Source organism: Rhinolophus ferrumequinum, chromosome 12, assembly GCF_004115265.2.
Source record: "Rhinolophus ferrumequinum isolate MPI-CBG mRhiFer1 chromosome 12, mRhiFer1_v1.p, whole genome shotgun sequence".
In the NCBI taxonomy this organism is placed as follows: domain Eukaryota; kingdom Metazoa; phylum Chordata; class Mammalia; order Chiroptera; family Rhinolophidae; genus Rhinolophus; species Rhinolophus ferrumequinum.
The window spans coordinates 47792019-47809591 of NC_046295.1; the positions used below are offsets into that span (position 1 = coordinate 47792019).

The 17573-nt window shown below is 43.1% G+C and overlaps 1 protein-coding gene across 10 annotated transcripts in view; it reads left to right on the forward strand.

The window, feature by feature from the left end:
• The first annotated feature begins 400 nt into the window (after nt 1–400).
• The window catches only part of NTRK2 (neurotrophic receptor tyrosine kinase 2), a 322840-nt gene continuing 305667 nt past the window's right edge, over nt 401–17573 (forward strand). For 3 of the 10 annotated variants that reach the window (XR_004424692.1, XM_033123461.1, XM_033123466.1), the window contains exons 1-3: nt 401–691; nt 1603–1814; nt 2289–2863. Coding sequence is in view for 9 of the 10 variants with exons in the window: in XM_033123461.1 (XP_032979352.1) it covers nt 2652–2863 (212 nt within the window). In the remaining variant the exon portion in view is untranslated. Of the gene's footprint in view, nt 692–1235; nt 1340–1449; nt 1891–2288; nt 2864–17573 lie in introns of those variants that run through there. The other 7 variants (XM_033123465.1, XM_033123464.1, XM_033123467.1 and 4 more) reach the window with 7 other exon arrangements.

Sequence of the window (17573 nt, forward strand, 5' to 3'; positions counted from 1 at the left end):
TGCTTTCTCTTCCCTTGTAATATTTAAAACGTTACAGAGGTCTAAGTATTTACCTAGACTTTCAGGGTCTCGATCCTTCCCACCCCTGCCTCTTCACACAGATGGGCGACCATTCTTATCTTCTGGACGAGATCCCATTCATTTGCCCTTTCTGACGCCGAGTGCTGCCTGCGTTTTTCTCCGGCCGGAGCTCTATGAGGCCTGGCGGGCCACAAGCTGGCTGGGCAGGGGCGCGCACGCGTCGGGCGCCGCTGGTTGCGCATCTGGCGCCAGAGCGCGCCCCCTGCGCTGTGCCCGCCGCAGCCGCGGCCCTGGGTTGGTGCTCTCCAATGTGCCGGGCGCTCTCTCCCCGCGCGGGGGCACTAGAACCCTCCGAAGTGTCAGGCACTGCGGTGCATTTTCCCAGTTCCTTTTTAAATGACTGCGGAAAAAGAGACTCTCCGAGCCGCAAATGGGAAGACGGATTCTCAGACAAGGCTTGCGAATGCTCCGCAGCCATCATTTAACTGCGCCCGCAGAACAGTTACGGTTTGTCACCCGACCCTCCCGGATCGCCTCGTTTGTCCCTAACGAGACCCTGAGGCCCTGCTAGTGCTGGGCTTCTCGGTAGCTGGATTCATGTCGTGCTCTGGGCAGCGTGGGCGCGGGGCAAGCGTTCGCGCATACCCGCGCACACACGAAAACGCGCAAGGTACGGCAGGGGAGCAAGGGCTCTGGGTGACACGCATGGGGGTGGGCATCGCGGGGAGTGAAGCTACAATCTGGGAATGGCTGCATCCTGCCAGGTTGACAGATGAGAGAAAATGACGCGGCGCCACACATCGGACAGGCCAGCTTTGCGGCCGCGCATTTAGGGAACCCAATACGCGTCAGGCGCGCTCCTTTCCCCTCACAAGTCTCTATTTCCCTGGCGTGTGATGCCAGAAAACAGCAAGAAAAAGACCTACTTAGAGAGCTAGAGTTGCATTTGGAGACTACCCTTCCTCTGCAAAAACACCAACAGAAAGACCCTCGAAAACCACGGATCCCCAAATAGGTGGCCCAGAATGGGGGCGGTTATCCTTGGTTACCGATGCTGAACACGTTTTGGTGTTTACAATATTTATTTATTTTTAGGATAGCTCACCCTCCCTTTTAGGCAGGATGGGAAAGGAAAACGCAGCAGGGATAGAGAAGGGAGGGAGGATTCCTATAATAAGAATCAGCGCATTTTTCAGAGCTGAACCGAGCCCGGTTTCCATTTCAAAAAAGGAGACAGACTCTACTGCGATTGTGGAAGAGATTACGGTGTGAATTAGGGACTGGTAGGCGTTGAGCGGCCAAACAGTCCATCTCAGAGGTACCTGGATCTAAACACACACACACACACACACACACACACACACACACACACACGAGGCACGCGCGTCTACATGGCCAGGATGTGTGCGTGTATGCGCGTGTGTGAACTCCCACATGCTGCTGCTGTCTGCTTCTGACCAGTGGCACCGATGCCTGCCTCCTCCCTGCTCGCCCCCAGATTCCCCTCCCCTCCCCGTTGCTTTTGTCTGGAGGGTGTTATGGGTTTGTGTGTGTATGAGCGTGTGTGTTTTTGGATTTCAGACTAATTTTCTGGAGTTTCTGCCCCTGCTCTGCGTCAGCCCTCACGTCACTTCGCCAGCAGTAGCAGAGGCGGCGGCGGCGGCGGCTCCCGGAATTGGGTTGGAGCAGGAGCCTCGCTCGCTCCTTCTCTCCTGCTCTCCGCGCTCAGTGCCCAGAGACAGGAGGAGCCTGGACCCAGGCGCCGTCGGCTGGCGGTAGGCGCCGGAGCCCGGGTGAGCAGCGCGGACAGTGCCCTCCGTCGTCTTGGCCCTCACTGTCACCCCTGGGCGGCCTCAGGCGGCTCACCAGGTGGGACCGGCCGCGCCACCTGCCCGCGCCCCCTCTGCCCAGCGGCAATGACAGATTCTGCAGCATCATTCAGAGGCCCCGTCGCGGAGCCATCGCCGCTGGCAGTTCCTTCTTCCCCTTCTAAGGGGTCTTCTCCTGGCCTGTGCCATGGAATCCTGTCTCAGGAACCCTTGCCCTATCTCCCTTACCTCGACCTCAGGCTTGGAAAGAGGGTGGGCACATTGGTGGCCCCACCGGCATCAGTGCCATCGAGGGGCAAGTTTATTTTTGGGGTGGGAGCTGGGCACTCATCCATCCAATCTCCCGGCTGGGGTCCGGGTGGGGGTGATGCGAGCGCGGACCAATTCGTGGTGTTTGGAGTCCTGCGCTCAGTCTTATGCTTGTCTGTTTGTCCTCAGCCCCGAGGTGTGTCCCGAATCCCAGTGAGCCTCTAGCAAGAAGCCTGCGCCCCAGAGAGTCCCGGGAGCGCCGCGGGCCGGTGCCCAGCGCGCTGGGCCATGCAGTGGCGGCCGCGGCGGAGCTCCAAGCGGCGGGAGCGCCCCCTGTGAGACGGCCCAAGATGCCCCAGCGGCTGTGAACGGTGCTGCCCACCAGGACACAATCAGTCCCCGGACACGCTCGGCTCTGCGCGCCCGCAACCAGCACGGAATAGAGAGAGCTGCGAGCGCGGCAAAGACTGCCCAGCATCGGCTGGAGAGGCCAGCTGGTGCAGCCCAGGGACACGTACTCAGTCTGACTCGGGCTGGCACTGGCGGCTAGGGATGTCGTCCTGGATGAGGTGGCATGGACCCGCCATGGCGCGGCTCTGGGGCTTCTGCTGGTTGGTTGTGGGCTTCTGGAGGGCCGCTCTCGCCTGTCCCACGTCCTGCAAATGCAGCGCTACTCGGATCTGGTGCAGCGACCCTACTCCTGGCATCGTGGCGTTTCCGAGGCTGGTGCCTAACAGTGCAGATCCTGAGAACATCACCGAAATGTGAGTTCCTGATCATCTTTCTCCTTCTTTCTTCCCTGGCCCGTGGGGCTAGGGCCAGCCAGACCGGTCCGTCTTGGCTGTGAACGTTGTCTCAAGTCTGGGCAGAAGTCAGAAATGAGAGTTGCAGGGCTGTGCCATCTGTCAGTTACCTGTCTGTTTCACTGGCTTGGGGCTGATAACGCGGGAAGAAGTTTAAAATAAGTTTTAAGTTTACATGTCAATAATATATATAATTGACATGGAAGGCATTCCATTGTACTTTGTATTTCAAAGCCCTGCTGGTGTACTTTAGGATTTCCATATGCAATAACTTAGTTTTGGATATTTTTGTTTCATAAGGTGCAATGTGTTTGTTGTGTTAGGAGAAGTTCCAGTAATATTTACTAGAAAGGAGGTTAAGATAATTAACTTTTTGAAATCTGCTGAAGGAGATTAGAGACCCCGTTAACATTTTTTCTCTGAGGTTTGGCATTCACCAATTTCCCTTTTCATTTTATATATCAGATTTTGCTTAGGAGATTGCATCCAGAGATGGCCTTGAAAATGATCTGTAAGAGGAGAAGTTCTGAGTGTTGAAATGCACTCACTCAAAAGGGAAAATGTGATCGTTGGAAGCCTAAAAGCCTGGTCTGATTTAATTTGGACTTGACTTCCCAGAGATATAATTTTTAGACCATTTGGATTATGAATCTTAATTGCCCATTGAATATTTTCCCAGGACTAGGTTGGATGATCAAGCAGTGTGTAGTACTCAGATAAACGCTGCCTTTAGCATGGGATCCCATACACCCCCGGGAATGTTTGAGCTTGTCCTGATCTGATGGAGAAGCAGAATTGTGCATCTCTATCCTCCTCTTAGGATGCCTTGTGACAAATATATTTCCAAGGAGAAATTTACCAGTCCTTTCTCCAGCATTCCTGTCACCTCTTTTACAGGTGTTTGTTTCCTCCCCGCTAGGGACTTTGCCATTTCATACATTTTATTAACATGAGATTTTATTCATCCATGTAGAGGGTTGTAAGGCAAAGTTTCTCTTCGGGTTTCCTTACAGTGTTGGGTACTGAGACAGGCAGCCCTGAAAGTAGGGTTTGGGCTGTGGCCTTCCGGTTGGCAAGTGCGCATGCATTCCCCAACCCCCAACAGAAAACGCACACCCTATTTCTGCCAACGTAGTTGACCAAGATAACCTGTTTTTTCATGTAAGTAAGAGACCTTCTTGGTCTCTGATGTTTGTTCTGCTGGCGATGCTCTGTTATAAGGCTCGGGCAGGAGTGACAACAGAACAGAGGGGGCACATGCGGGCCTAACAGTGCTGAGAGGTACTGGGTGCAGCCAACTGTCAGGTTGGATCGAGGACGCTTGAATCTCAATCTTTTTGGCAAGGATAGCAGCAGACAAGGCTGGAGCAGAAGGGTGGGTAGGACCCCAACCGTCCTGGCCCTGAGCTAAGCTGGTCTAGGCTGGTCAGAGTGTGTGTGGCCTTTTGTCAGGATCTGTGTCTTTTTCATGAGATGGGGTGTCAGTAGTCAGATGGAGGAAGCCATGTGGAATTCAGAGCCCTTCAGACTGTTTTGAGACCGTAGGTAGTGCCTTCGTGCTGTTTTGCTGTTGTTGTTTTTAAATTCTGTATTAGACGACAGATCTGTAAAGAAAGAGGAAATGAAATAGGGCTAATCATTTTCACTTTAATGCTTTTTTCACTTTAATATTTTAAGGCCATAATCAGAGAAAAAGAAAACAAAACTCTTTTTAAATTAATAAGTATTATTTTAAATCTTAGTGGTCTTAGCTGCCTGATTTATATGAAATCAGTAGATTTGAGCAGAGCTTTTTTTATATCAGTTCTCACAATTGCTGTTGTTTCTTATATCTGATAGCAGGTGCCTACTTTTCAGGCTTTTTACAATTGGTTTTTTGGTTATATTTACCAAAGCAATTGTCACCGTTATTTATTCAATAATGCCACTCCCAAGATCTACTCTCATATTTTTCCTTTGATTGAAAAATTCATTGAGATTGAATGAATTGAGAGTATGTGGGAATAAGTGTTCAGGATGGGGAATTAGGCTGGTAGATGTGAACTCTGAGAAAAAGTACATTTCTCTGCTCTGTCCCTCAGCTTTGATTGAGCCCATCCAGTTTACGTCTCAGGTGTCTTTATCTATAAAATATATCAATATATTCCTTGTTTAGAAAGCACTTAGTATAATTATTTTGAATTCTGCTGTTTTGATATCAAAATGACATCAGTGGATGAGTTTGTTTCATTCTCATCCTTATATGACACCATCTGTGTTCTTTATCTTACATATTAATATTTGCTTGAACACTTGTAAATTTTTGGCCAGTGGGTACCCTCTATAGTTGGAACCAAATTACAGATTTTTTTTTGAACTTTGTTATTAGACCCAATGGTATTCCTAAAATAACCTGTTTTAAAGTTATGGTTTAATGGTGTTTAGCTGAACTTACGTGTTTCTATTTTTTTAAAAAAATAGGAATAACGTAAGCAAATAAACTGATTATAATGTGCTGAAGCAACAGTTTACTGTATCATTTAAAAATGGTATATCTTTTAATGTCTATATATTGGGGAAAAATATAACCACTGTGCCTTTAGAATTCAGAGAGAGGCCATGGTAGACTATTTCTTAACTAGTATTGATTAATTAAGAGATAAGGGTTTTTTTTGTTTGTTTCTACATGCATGTTTTAAGCAAAAATGACATTTTATTTTCAGTCATTGTTTGAACCTGTTTTATTAAAAAAATCTCCCATCACAGTATCTGTCTCATATACTTTACCCACCAACATGATCTCGATCTAGAGCTGTATCTCTGTGTCCACAGATATACATCACACTTACCCATTATCACACTGCTGGTAAGTTCCAGCTCTTATTTGGAGATGGTTATACCAAAGCTGTGCTAAATTCAATTAAAAACCATACCGTTGTCACATATAAGTGGAATTAAAGAGTAAAGCCTGTTGTTGGAATTATGTAACCAGCCATTTAAGTCTCAGTTTTAGCAAGTGCCAAAATGCATTGCAAAGGACAAGTTCTGTCTCACATAAATAGTAAAAGGCACAGTTAAAATAGGGCATTTATTTATTTATTTTTTATTGTGGTCAAAAACATATAACAAAAATTACCATCTTAACTATTTTTTATTGTACCATTCAGTAGTGTTAAGCATATTAACATTTTGGTAAAAGGGCATGAAATTTGATCTTGCCCACATTTTATGAAGACCAATGATGACCTTTTTTTCTCTGAATTTCTTGGGCGATAGTCTCTGATTTTCGGGTAATGTTTGGAGACAAATCTAATAGTTTTCCTCTTAGTACAACATGAATAGAATTTGCAGCTTTTGCTGCCAGAGCTTCTATGCGCAATTCGTTGTTGGCTTGTTAAGCAGCTGTAATGTTAAGTCATTAATACATTGATTTTGGCCCTCTCACCTTAGTAAGCTTTTCCATTGCAATTAATTGTACTAAAAACAACAACAACAACAACAACAACAACAACAACAACAACAACAAAACAGTTCTGGCCCTTGTAAAGATTCAGTTAAAGGCACCAGTTTTTACTACTTTGATATTTACTTCTAAAGTCCCTCTGTTGGAGGTTCTAGAAGTTTGAATTGTGCTTTACATGTATTTAAGAACCACAGAATAAGTTTTGAGTGTGGTTACATAAGCCACACTCTGGACTTGTTAATAAATAAGGGAGTGTAATGTATATCATTCATTATTTAATACAACTTGCAAGCTGGAGTTGAAAACATGCTGTCTTCAAAGTGAAGGTATGTACAGAATTCAGCTCAGTACAACCATTTGGAAGTCGTCTTCATTTCGTACCTTCCATCTCTGCATAATGGAGGTTTTTATTACATTGGGTCAAAGAATTGAAAAGCCCCGTGACCCGTCTGACCCTACTTTCTTCCACCTCCCCCTCTCCATCACCTCTCATTGACTATCCGGGAAAATGTGTTTGATTTTTTTTTTCCCTTCGTCTCCGAAAAGTGATATTTCCTTATGGGAATTCCGAGCACTAGTGGTAAGAGAAGAGCCTGGGTTATATGTTAGTACAGCAAGTAATGGGAAGTCCAGATAATGTGGTTACAGCTCCCCAGCACTGAGTTTAGCTCTGTTTAAGATCTTTCACTTTTTTTTTTATCCCATAAGCCTCTGTTTGTGTCTGTTTCAGTATTCCCTTGTAAAGACGTTTACTAAGCTGAAAAGTTGGCTGAACAGCTGAGAGTTGAGGTCTCTTTCTCCCTAGGAACATTCTGTATGATCTCTTTGACTATATCTAGGTCGTAGGAGTATAAAACCTAGAGTTTTTTGTTTAGCTGGGGAAAGGGAATTGCATTTATTTATTTATTTATTTTGCGTTTGGTTTTAAGCAAGTGCCTCTGGTTTCAACTCATTGCTCTTCTTGCATGTTGGGGAAAGAAACATTATCAAACTGTGATTGAATACCATACACTGACAGTATCTCTGATGAACTTTACCACTTTTCAGGAAAGCTTATAAGTTCAAAAGCTACAGAGTAGGATGTGGCACTGAACCTACTGTCCCTTGGGACAGTGCCAAATTTTGCTTTTCCTTGATGTGCATAAATCGATAGGATGATTTTGGGGAAAGATTATTTAGGAAGGGCAAATTTTTACTTGTTTGATGTGTGTGCGAGAGAGCAAAGGAGAGCAACTCAATCTTGGATTATTAATAGCTGATTGATCATTTTCATAATCTATGTGGTTGAGCTAGTTTAAAACAGAAATCCCACCCTGCGCCCTCCAGGTGGCAGGGCTCTGAGCCCTGCAGTGGCCTGATAATTGTAGCTCTATATTTGATTACTGATTGATCTCCATTAAAAAAGGCAAAGATCCCACATCATCAGGGGGCCTTCTCACCCCTTGGTTGGCTCTCTGGTCTGTTCAAAGGATTGGGAAGTCATAAATATTGGTCTGGGAGATGAAGGAATGAAAGCTTGTGAATGTTATAAACCTGGGAAGAAAAGTAAAGCATAGGTATGAAATTTACTTTAGAAAAAACAAAACAAAATCAAAAACCAAAACCCAAAACCGTATGTGACAGAAAGGTGGTGTGGAGTTACCTGATCTGGAAGGAGCTCCTTCAAGTCTCTGGGCCTGAGCTTGTCAGACGTAAACCCAGGGCTTTGGAGTCAATGCTCAGACAAGTTTCTCCTGGCTCTGAAGTTCCACAAAGCTTCAGTTACGGAGGTAATGCGGTTTATACATCAGCTATAAAGTAAAGGGTGGTGTGGAGTGTTCAGAGCCTGGCAGTGTGAGAGTCTGAGGACTTTTGGTGTCATATGTCACATGTGCATATTTTCAGTGTCTGCTCTGAATGCCCCAAACTGTGTCTTTTTAAATATGAGCTGCTAATAGGCTGCTGGCATGTTACTGCTAGGCTGATGAGGCCGAAGTCACAGGGTCACTTAGAATCAGGACCACGGAAGGAGAAGGGCTTAGAAATGCTCTGCTGCAGCCCCCTGTGCATGACGTACCATGCAGTGAGTCACCTAAGGCCATGATGCATTAGAGACATCGTGGGGACTAGAAGTGCTTTCGCCAAGCATCCAAAGGAAATGCCTTGGCCTTTACTTTGGGGGTGCTTCCCCTCCCTTCCGTGTTCTTGGACTGAACCTGAGTCCAGCCAGCCATGTTAGAAGCATCGGAGATATGAAGACAAGCATAGTATGGCTAAGTCTGTGCAAACCGGTCTCTACTGGAGACAAAGCAATTAAAAAGTGTGTGAGCTGCTAATCCCAAAGAAATGACTTTATCTTCACATAGGAAGTAATACACTTTTTGTTTAGTTTACTGTGTTTTACTCTTTTCCTTTAATTTCGAGTCTTCCTCTTCACTAGGCAATTCATATAAAAGTCAAGCTGCAAAGAAAAGCCGTCATGAGTTAGTAGCAGTGAGGGAGGCTAACCTATGACTGCTGGGTCATCTTGGCAGGCTGGGGTTGGAGCGAGGGCAGAGCAGACAGCAGAAGGAAGGCCACTGCCCTTGCAGTCTTTGCGACAGTCAGGGCTGGTTATGTAAGTGGAGGAACCCACAGACCTTTATCCAAAGTCTGTTTTAGCTCCCATGAAAGAACTGTGGCTGGAGAATACTTACTCTTTCCTCCCTTCTTGTTTTTCCCTGGTTTCTAATCGCCCCAAGATTGATGGCTGAGCTCAGTGGCTGAGCCAGTGGGCAAGCTTAAGGGTTGTTGACTCACATCCAGAATTCATTCTGCTACCATTTTGTGTGTTGTCCATGCACTAAGGCTTTTCCAGTGACAACACATTTCTGAGACATACTTTGGTTTCACACAGGGCTTCTCCCCAGGGTCCTAAAAGGCACTGTATAGACATCTGCTTCTTTAAGTTTAAAACCTCTCACTGAAGTAGGTGGGAAGGTCTTGACAGCCTTGGAGGGACTGTCAGATTGATTGGCGTGCCCGGAGTTCTCTGGTCAAGCAGAGTGTAATTTGGATTAGATCCTCATGTAGTGTCTCGCTTAGGGCTATGTCTACTCTGCCCCACTTGCCCAAATTTGGCCTTGAGAGCATAGGCAGGTTTAAGAGAAGTGTATAGATTCAAATAAATATTCACAAGTGAAACAGCATGGCAGTGGGAAGGAGGTGGACTGGCATGTCATCTCATGTCTTTCCCTTTCCATTGTCATCTTCTATTAGAAGATGTATTATATACTATTAGAAGATAAGTGATTTATGTGCCTGTAGGAATATGGCATTTTCTAGTATGAAATAAAAATATTAATAATTATACACCATTCAGGATCCCTTTTTTATTGTGAATAAGGACCAGTTGGTATTTAGCACTCCTACCTTTCCTGTAATCTTCATATCCTAACAATTATCTGAACACACACACACACACACACACACACACACACACACACACACCAGAACTCTTATTAGTATGTGTACGATGTGTCTATGAATATCTAAATATATGTATAAAACTCTACTAGGCGTGGTACTTTCAGACTTAGCTATCTTGAACTGTCAAAATTTCCTAATAATTTAGGATTTACTTCCTTAGACCACCCAGACTTTTTAAAAATCAAGATATAATTGACAACTATTATAATAGTTTCAGCTGTACAATATAATGATCCGATATTTGTAGTGTGAATATTGTGACATAATCACCACAGTTAGTCTAGTTGATATCCATCACTTCACATAGCTGCAAGATTTGTTTTCTCGTGATCAGGACTTTTAAGATCTACTCTCTCAGCAACTTTCTAATATACAATACAGTATTATTAACAATAGTAACCATGCTGTACATTGGATGCCCACCCAGACTTGTAACTTTGTTGTCATCATTCTGGCTTTGTCTCCATGAGGACCTGACGGGGGTTTTCTCTGAGGGAAGTATGTGAGTGTTATTAGCACTTGGCTACTCAGAGACCCCTTGTGTCTACCCTTTTTGATCAGCTCTCAACATAAACAAAAATTATATTACCAGTGAAACATTTTTTTTTAACAATTCTACAATAGTCTAATTTAAGCCAAAAGATATTAGAATTTTGGTTTCAACCTCTGAAATGTAGTGCAATCTAAAAAGACAGGGTCTTCTAAACTAATTTTTGTCACAGAAGTTGTTTCTATTGCATGTGCTCCAGAATTCCTTGCTGCGACGCAGCACAGGGCCTGGGCCTGATGGGTGCTCAAGGTGGGACAGCTCCCTGGCTTCTCTTCTCCCGCCTTGGCTTACGCAGCATCTGTGCACTGTGTGAGCAGGGGTGGGGAGTGGTGGGCCAGAGAGCTTGACATGGTGGCCTCTAAGCTCTCTGGCAAGGTATGATAAAAAAAACAAGCACCTCGCTCCAAGAAAACCCAACCAAACCCAAACCACAACACCCTTTGTAGTCTACTCCCAGTTTCACTTCAGAGAGCTGCCACCCCAAACTCTGAGTGGTATGGAAAATTTTGCCCCAGGCATGTTTCCTTTGCATTCCTTAGCCTTTTCTTGTTGTGACTTTTAAGTCTCCTTCCTGTTTGTGATGGCGTTTCTTATCCCCCTCCCCACTTGCTTCTAACTCTCTCTCTCCCTCCCTCCCTCTCTCTCTGGTAGGCATCAGGCTGCAAAGTCCCTTTAATGGATTATGAAGAAATCTTGGGTTGTAGGACCTTTGGGCCAATCACCATGGTTCCCAGTGAATCTGGCTTGATAAGGTTAACACAGTCAGAGAGGCAGCAAAGAACAGGAACTTGTTGTAACTGAGAGGGGCCCTGGGTGGGGAGATGGCAGGCCTCACACCCACACTCTCACAGTAACGGAACTGGAATCCTGGCTCAACCATTTAATCTCACCGGCCTGAGCTGCTTGATCTTGATATTGGAGGTTGGGTCTTTGATGGATGCTAAGCCCTGAAAGGCTCTGTGGTTCTGAATCAGTCAGCCATGGGCACTCGTGTTTCCTTTTCTGTTCGGAATTCAGCTTTGTGTTCTCCCCTGGGCCAACCCAGAGCTTGCTCCAGTTGTCATGGTGGCTTAAGAGCAGAAGTCCAATCTGTGAGTTTTCTCTCTGAGTCCAACTCTGCAGTTCAGGTCAGATGGCTTTGCAGGTCACCAGCTCCCTGCATCCTGGGTGGCAGTACTTCTATGGTCTCCTATTAATCAAAACAATCTTTTGTTTTTCTCTTAGCGATAGTTTCCTTAACGTGTACTGTCTACCTGCACTTTCAGCAATTCATCAACTAATTCACATGTTCACATCTGATCAGACACTGGCTCCCAGGTGTGTGTTCTGACTTTTTCAGCCCATCTGGGTCCACTTCTGTGGATGTGCTCTGGAGGATTGCTAACTGGCTTGCATCCGGCCAGTCTCCACCTTCTGTGACCCTCAAAGCAGGAGCTTGCACTAAAATCAAATCTCATCTTTCTGCCCATCACGTTTTCCTTTCCTGCTGGCTGGAAGAGTTTATCACACGTTCCCCAATTGTCACGTGGGCTGCCTGCCATCGAATTTAAACTTCCTGCAAACATTGGTTCAATTCAACTAGTGTTTATTGAGGACAACTGGGGTGCCACAGACAAATAAGGTAGTGTCTTGAAGCAAGGAGCCCCTGAGTAAGGGGAGTGAGGGATGCATAAACATCTAATTTTAATGTAATATGATGGGGACAGTCAGTGCACATGGGAGTAAAACCTACATTTACATCATAATTGTTTCAGCTTCAGCCAGACATGGGGCTATTTACAAAGTGTTCTTCCTCCCAAATGTGCATGGTTCTCACTGTTTAATAGTGGGAGGCATAGATGTGTAGACTGGATGTGAGCAATCCCAAACCCCTACTTTGTTTGTAACCCAGCTGAGTTTTGTTGTTTTCTCTCTGTCGATTTTTAATGTTCTTGTGGGATTGTCCACTCATTTTCCGTTTGAGCAAGCAGCCGGCGTCTGAAACTACCTCTCCCTTAGGTTACGATGGAAGGGCTGGCACTCCTCGTGGCTGAAGCTAGTCATGCCACCTCTGCTACAGATCTCATCCTCTTCAATTTTTCTCTATTAGCAACTTCCCCTCTCATCTATAGTTTCAACCTCTTTCTCTTGTAAATATCAGAATTTAATCAGGACTAGGTCTCTCCCATCTCGGACAACTTTTCCTTTAGCACTATTCCCTCCGACTCCTTCCATCCCTCTGTAGTCCCTGCCCTGTCCCCTCTCCCTTCAAAGCCTGATATTCAGAGACTGGTCTGTATTCATTATGTCTATTTCCTCACCTCCTAATCTTGTCTCAATCCATGGCTTCCTTGAACTCGCTCTCCACCACTGTTCCCAAAGACCTCCATGGGGCATATTTCTCTGTTCTTCTCTTGCTTGCTTCTTAGCAGAACTTGGCCTCATTTCTCATTCCCTCCCTCTTGAAGCATCCTTTTCCTTTGGTGTTACTGCACTTTCCTAGTTTTCTCCCAGTCCCTCGAGCTGCTGCTTCTTAGTCTTACTTGTGGGCTCTCTTTTCTCTGCTCCTTTGCTAGATGATATCCCTTGGGCTTCTCTCCTAGGGCTGCTTCTCTTCCTGGGCTGTCCCTGGGCTATGTCACCCTCATCCTCAACTTCTGTTGTCTTCTGTGTTCTAATGATGTCCTAATCATGTTTCCATCCACTATCAGTGATGATCTTTGGGCTCCTATGCCTACTGAACATACTCCTGGATATGTCATAGTGTGTCACACTTGACATTTTCAAATTAAATTTATCATCATCACTCCAAAAACATCTCCAGCGTTGTCTATTTTAATGGATGGCTCCACTGTTTACTCAATAATACAGGCCAGAAACCTGGATTCTGCCCTCTCTTTAACCCTTATATTCATTTAATTATCACGTCTTGCCAATTAATTACCAGATTTTAAAAATGTGTCCAATTCTTTTGATCTCTACTGCCTCATTCATTCATTCATTCAACAAATATTCATTAGGGTGGGCTCTGTGTCATGCCAAATACTTGGGAGATGGTGGTGAGAAAGACTGACCTGGTCATTTCTTACCAAGCTTGCTCCCCTCTCGGAGGGGAAACAAACATCAAACAAGTACTTACATAAGCAAAATAATTAATTTGTTCCACCATAATTTTTACCTAAAATGCTGCAACTTTCCTACTTGGCATCCTCACCTCCAGTCTTGCCTCCTCTCATATGCCACACTGTGCTGGAGTGGTCCTTTTAAAATGCTGATCTTATTGTGTCACTGCTTCTAATTGCCCTGTGGCTTCCCATGTCTCTTAAAATGAAGTTCAAAGTTTTTGTTGTTGTTGATTGTTTGTTACTTTTAGTTTTAAAAGTATAAAATCAGATTGTCAATATATTACTATATAATAAGACATATAACGGTCACATGGTCTCAAATACACAGATCAGCATTACAGTTGCTTTCTACACCAGTAGATCTGTAAAGGAGAACAAATTATAACTGGAAGCTTGCTTGGCAATCTTGGAATTAGAGCAAGGGCACTTAATTCTGTATTTAAAATGTTAAATGGTATTAAGCTAAGCTTGCCTGACGCATCCATCTCCATAATTGAAGTGCCTTCACAAAGGGAATGCAGAACTTGAAGTACTTGGCCCAGATCTGTGTCCCCCGGATGGACACTCCTTTTTCTCTCCTTCATTCACTGCCCAGCACCAATTCTGACTGACACATTCTTTCTTTGGAAAGGTTAGTACCTTTAGCCAAGTTTTGCTCAGGCCTGGGAGCCTTTCAGATTCTTTAAAGTGATTTTGCAAATCTTTTCTCTGAAATGCACTAGTTTTATTGTATGGAATTTTATTAGTAACTAATTTTTTTAAAGAAATATTTGAACATGATAAGAAATGCAAGTGGTACAAAGGAGTGTATCATGAAAAGTTAGTCTCACTTCAAATCCTTCAATCCCTCAGCCTCCTTCTCCAGTAGAAACTTTGATTTTAGTTTGTGTGTCTGCCTCCAGAATAGTCCACTCACATAATGAGTACAAATGAGTACACATCTATGTCTTTTTGTTTGTACACAAATGGGGGAATATATATACCTTCTATTTAACTATACCCACTATTGTGTGTATTGGTATTCTTTTACTTAACAATGTATCTTAAATATGTCCCTATATCAGCGTATGTACCCCAACCTTCTTTTTTTCACAGCCCCACAGTGCAGTAATCCATTGAATGAATCAACTATATTTTACTAGCTTCTTGTTAGAACAGGCTTGTGTGCAAGTTCTTGCGCACATGCATGATTTTACCTGTAAGAAAAGTTCTTAGGATTTAAATTGCAGGGATATTTGAAAGACATTTGTGATTTTGATAGATATTCCCGAGTTGTCTTCCAAAAAGGCCACATCATTTTATTCTGCCCCCAAACTGGGAGCACCTATTTTTCCACAGCTAAGCCAATACTCTTAGGTTGGTGCAAAAGTTATCGCGGTTTTCACATTTATTTTTAACCTTTTAAACTGCAATTACTTTTGCACCAACCCAATATTTGTTATCAAACCTTTTGACCTTTGTCAATCATATTCCTGGGAAATAGTATCTCCCGATTGTTTTACTTCATAATTCTCTAATTATGATCCATGTTGAAAGTCTTTTTATATGTATGTAAGTCATTTGTATTTCTTTTTCAGTGAACTATGTTATCATATTCCTTAGCTATTTTCTTTTTCTATTGGTTTGGTGGCCTTTACAGAACATTGATTCATAAAATCTGTTTAACAATAAGAACATTTATATTTTGCCTAATGTTTTGCTTGTCCTGTGATGCTGATTATGGTATTTGTTTTTCTCCCCTTTCTCTTCCTTTATCTCTATGGCGTCTATATTGTAAATGTGGCTGAAAAGAGTCTTCTCCTCTCTAAGAGTATAAAATATGTCTCTTATATTTTCTTTTACTGCTTTTACTTTTTCATGCTTTTGTATTTAAAGCTTTGCTCCATTTGGATTTTTAAAATATAAGGAGCAAGGTAGCAAAAAAGTTCTTTCACTATTTTTTGAAGATAGATAATCAGCCAGTCAGGTCTCTTGACACCATTGCTTATATAATTCAACCTTTCCATCGCCAATTTAAAATAATAATTTGATTGTATACAAATACTTGGGAGATCACCTTTGTATTTGGGCCTATTTCGGGACCTATCCTATTCTGTCAATCAGCTTGTTTATTTACATGCCAGAACTAAACTTTTTTTTATCTCCTAAAGCTTCCTATTACTATTATTTTTCTACTTGAAGTATCAGTCTTACTTACCAGTCTACACTTTCAGAATTTTCAGGATTAGTCTTACATGATAATTTTTCCATATGAATTTTAGGAATTGCTTGCCTAGCTCCACCTGCATTGTCTTGGTATTTTAAATGAAAATAGCACTACATTTATATATTTAAACAAATCTTAACAGGTCTTAAAAGCTATGCATCCTCTAGGCTGTATCTTGACCATGTGCTCTGATATCTTATAAACCCCTGTATTTCTCAGGCCCAGCACAGGTCACTTAGCATCATACATGCGTGCTGGCTACCTGTCTGTACACACCACTAGAACACACACTGCATGAAGGCAGGGACCACGTGGCTCTCGCGCACTGCTCTTCCCTGGCACAAGCACAACATCCTGGATCTCCACATTGCACATATCACCATGGCCACACATACTTCCCTATAAATCTCTCATTTAGAGTTCCAAATAAGAGTCTTTATTAGTTGTTCTTTGGACTGTCAATGTGTAAATTTCTAGACATGACTTTTATGAAGTCATCAGGTTAAGATGTTTCTTTAAATAAATAACCTGTATGGAATTAAACAGCAGAACATCGGTTCATGCACAGTAAGAAATCAATTTATTGTAGACACATGGCATCGCTGGAAAGGAAGAAAGGCAAAGCTTGGATGAGGCAGGCTGATTCTGTATCCAACAGGAAAGAGGGACGGGGAAGCGATGGGAGGATGAGGGCAAGTAGATGAAGAGAGATGCACAACAGGCCAGCTCAGCAACAGAAGTAAATCCAGGGGAAAGATTCCTTCCAGGGACATCTGATTCCAGCAAACAAATGGGTCTAATTGGAAAGAGTTGTGCCTTTTTGTGGTGTAATAGCTAATAATGGATATTCCTGTGCATCAATTGCAGTTTTCCCTGCGACTGCATTGATGGTGCTTTACTTAAAAAGTGATTCTGGAGTGAGATTTCAGACGTGATTTATTCTGTTTTTTTTTTTTTTTTTTTTTTTTTTTTTTTTCCCTTACAGAACTGCAGACATCAGGGGTACGAAAAGATAGCGTGTCAGGTGTCAGGTCCAGTTTAATATCCCATCTGATATATATATACTTTTGTGCCTTTGCAATCAAGATGCGTTGGGCTGGTCCTATGAATGTTTCATGGAGTTTCCTTTACATTTATAATAGTAACACTATCAGCACCTTAGAAATTTTGATAGTTATTTGCAAAACGGATCATAAAACAACTGATAGACATATGAGATTGAAAGGCTTTTAAAAATAGTGTGGAGAAGTATATAGGTGAACAGATTGTGTTGAATAATCCAAAAAGATAATTCTCCCTTCATATAAATAACATTCATTTGTTTTGTGTTTACACGATACAGTATGTTCATAATATACATACAAATGAAAACAGTTTAGACTCCATATATATATTGAAAGTTAAATTTAAAAAAAGGAATGGGCATTATAGAACCAACATATAATGTTTAACTCTGATGAGAAGTCTTATTTTTGGTTGAGTCATTGGCTCTCCTGGTAAGCCTCGGTGACTCGCTGGGATTTAACTTCTTAGCCATCTCATTTATTCTTTTCAGAGAATTGCTCTCTCACCAATAAAAAGTGTCTGCTGGAGTTTAACTGCCTGGCATCTTGAAGGTGCTTTTGAGCCTTTTATTTACCTCAGCCTACCCTAGAATCCATTCTGTCATTACTCTCCTTTCATTGCATTTTATATCTACAGTTCAGAAGGTAATAGATCTTTGTTGATAAAGTCATTTCAGCTATGCTGAAGGAATTGACTATTTATACATGGTGTGTTGATTGATTGGTCAATTTATTCATTCATTTAGTGAATTAGTCAATCAACAAATATGTTTTGAACATGTCCTCTCACCAGGCAGGCAGTTTTCTGGGCCCTAAGTGACAAGACTTAGGTCAGCACTTACCATTTGTATGGTCTGT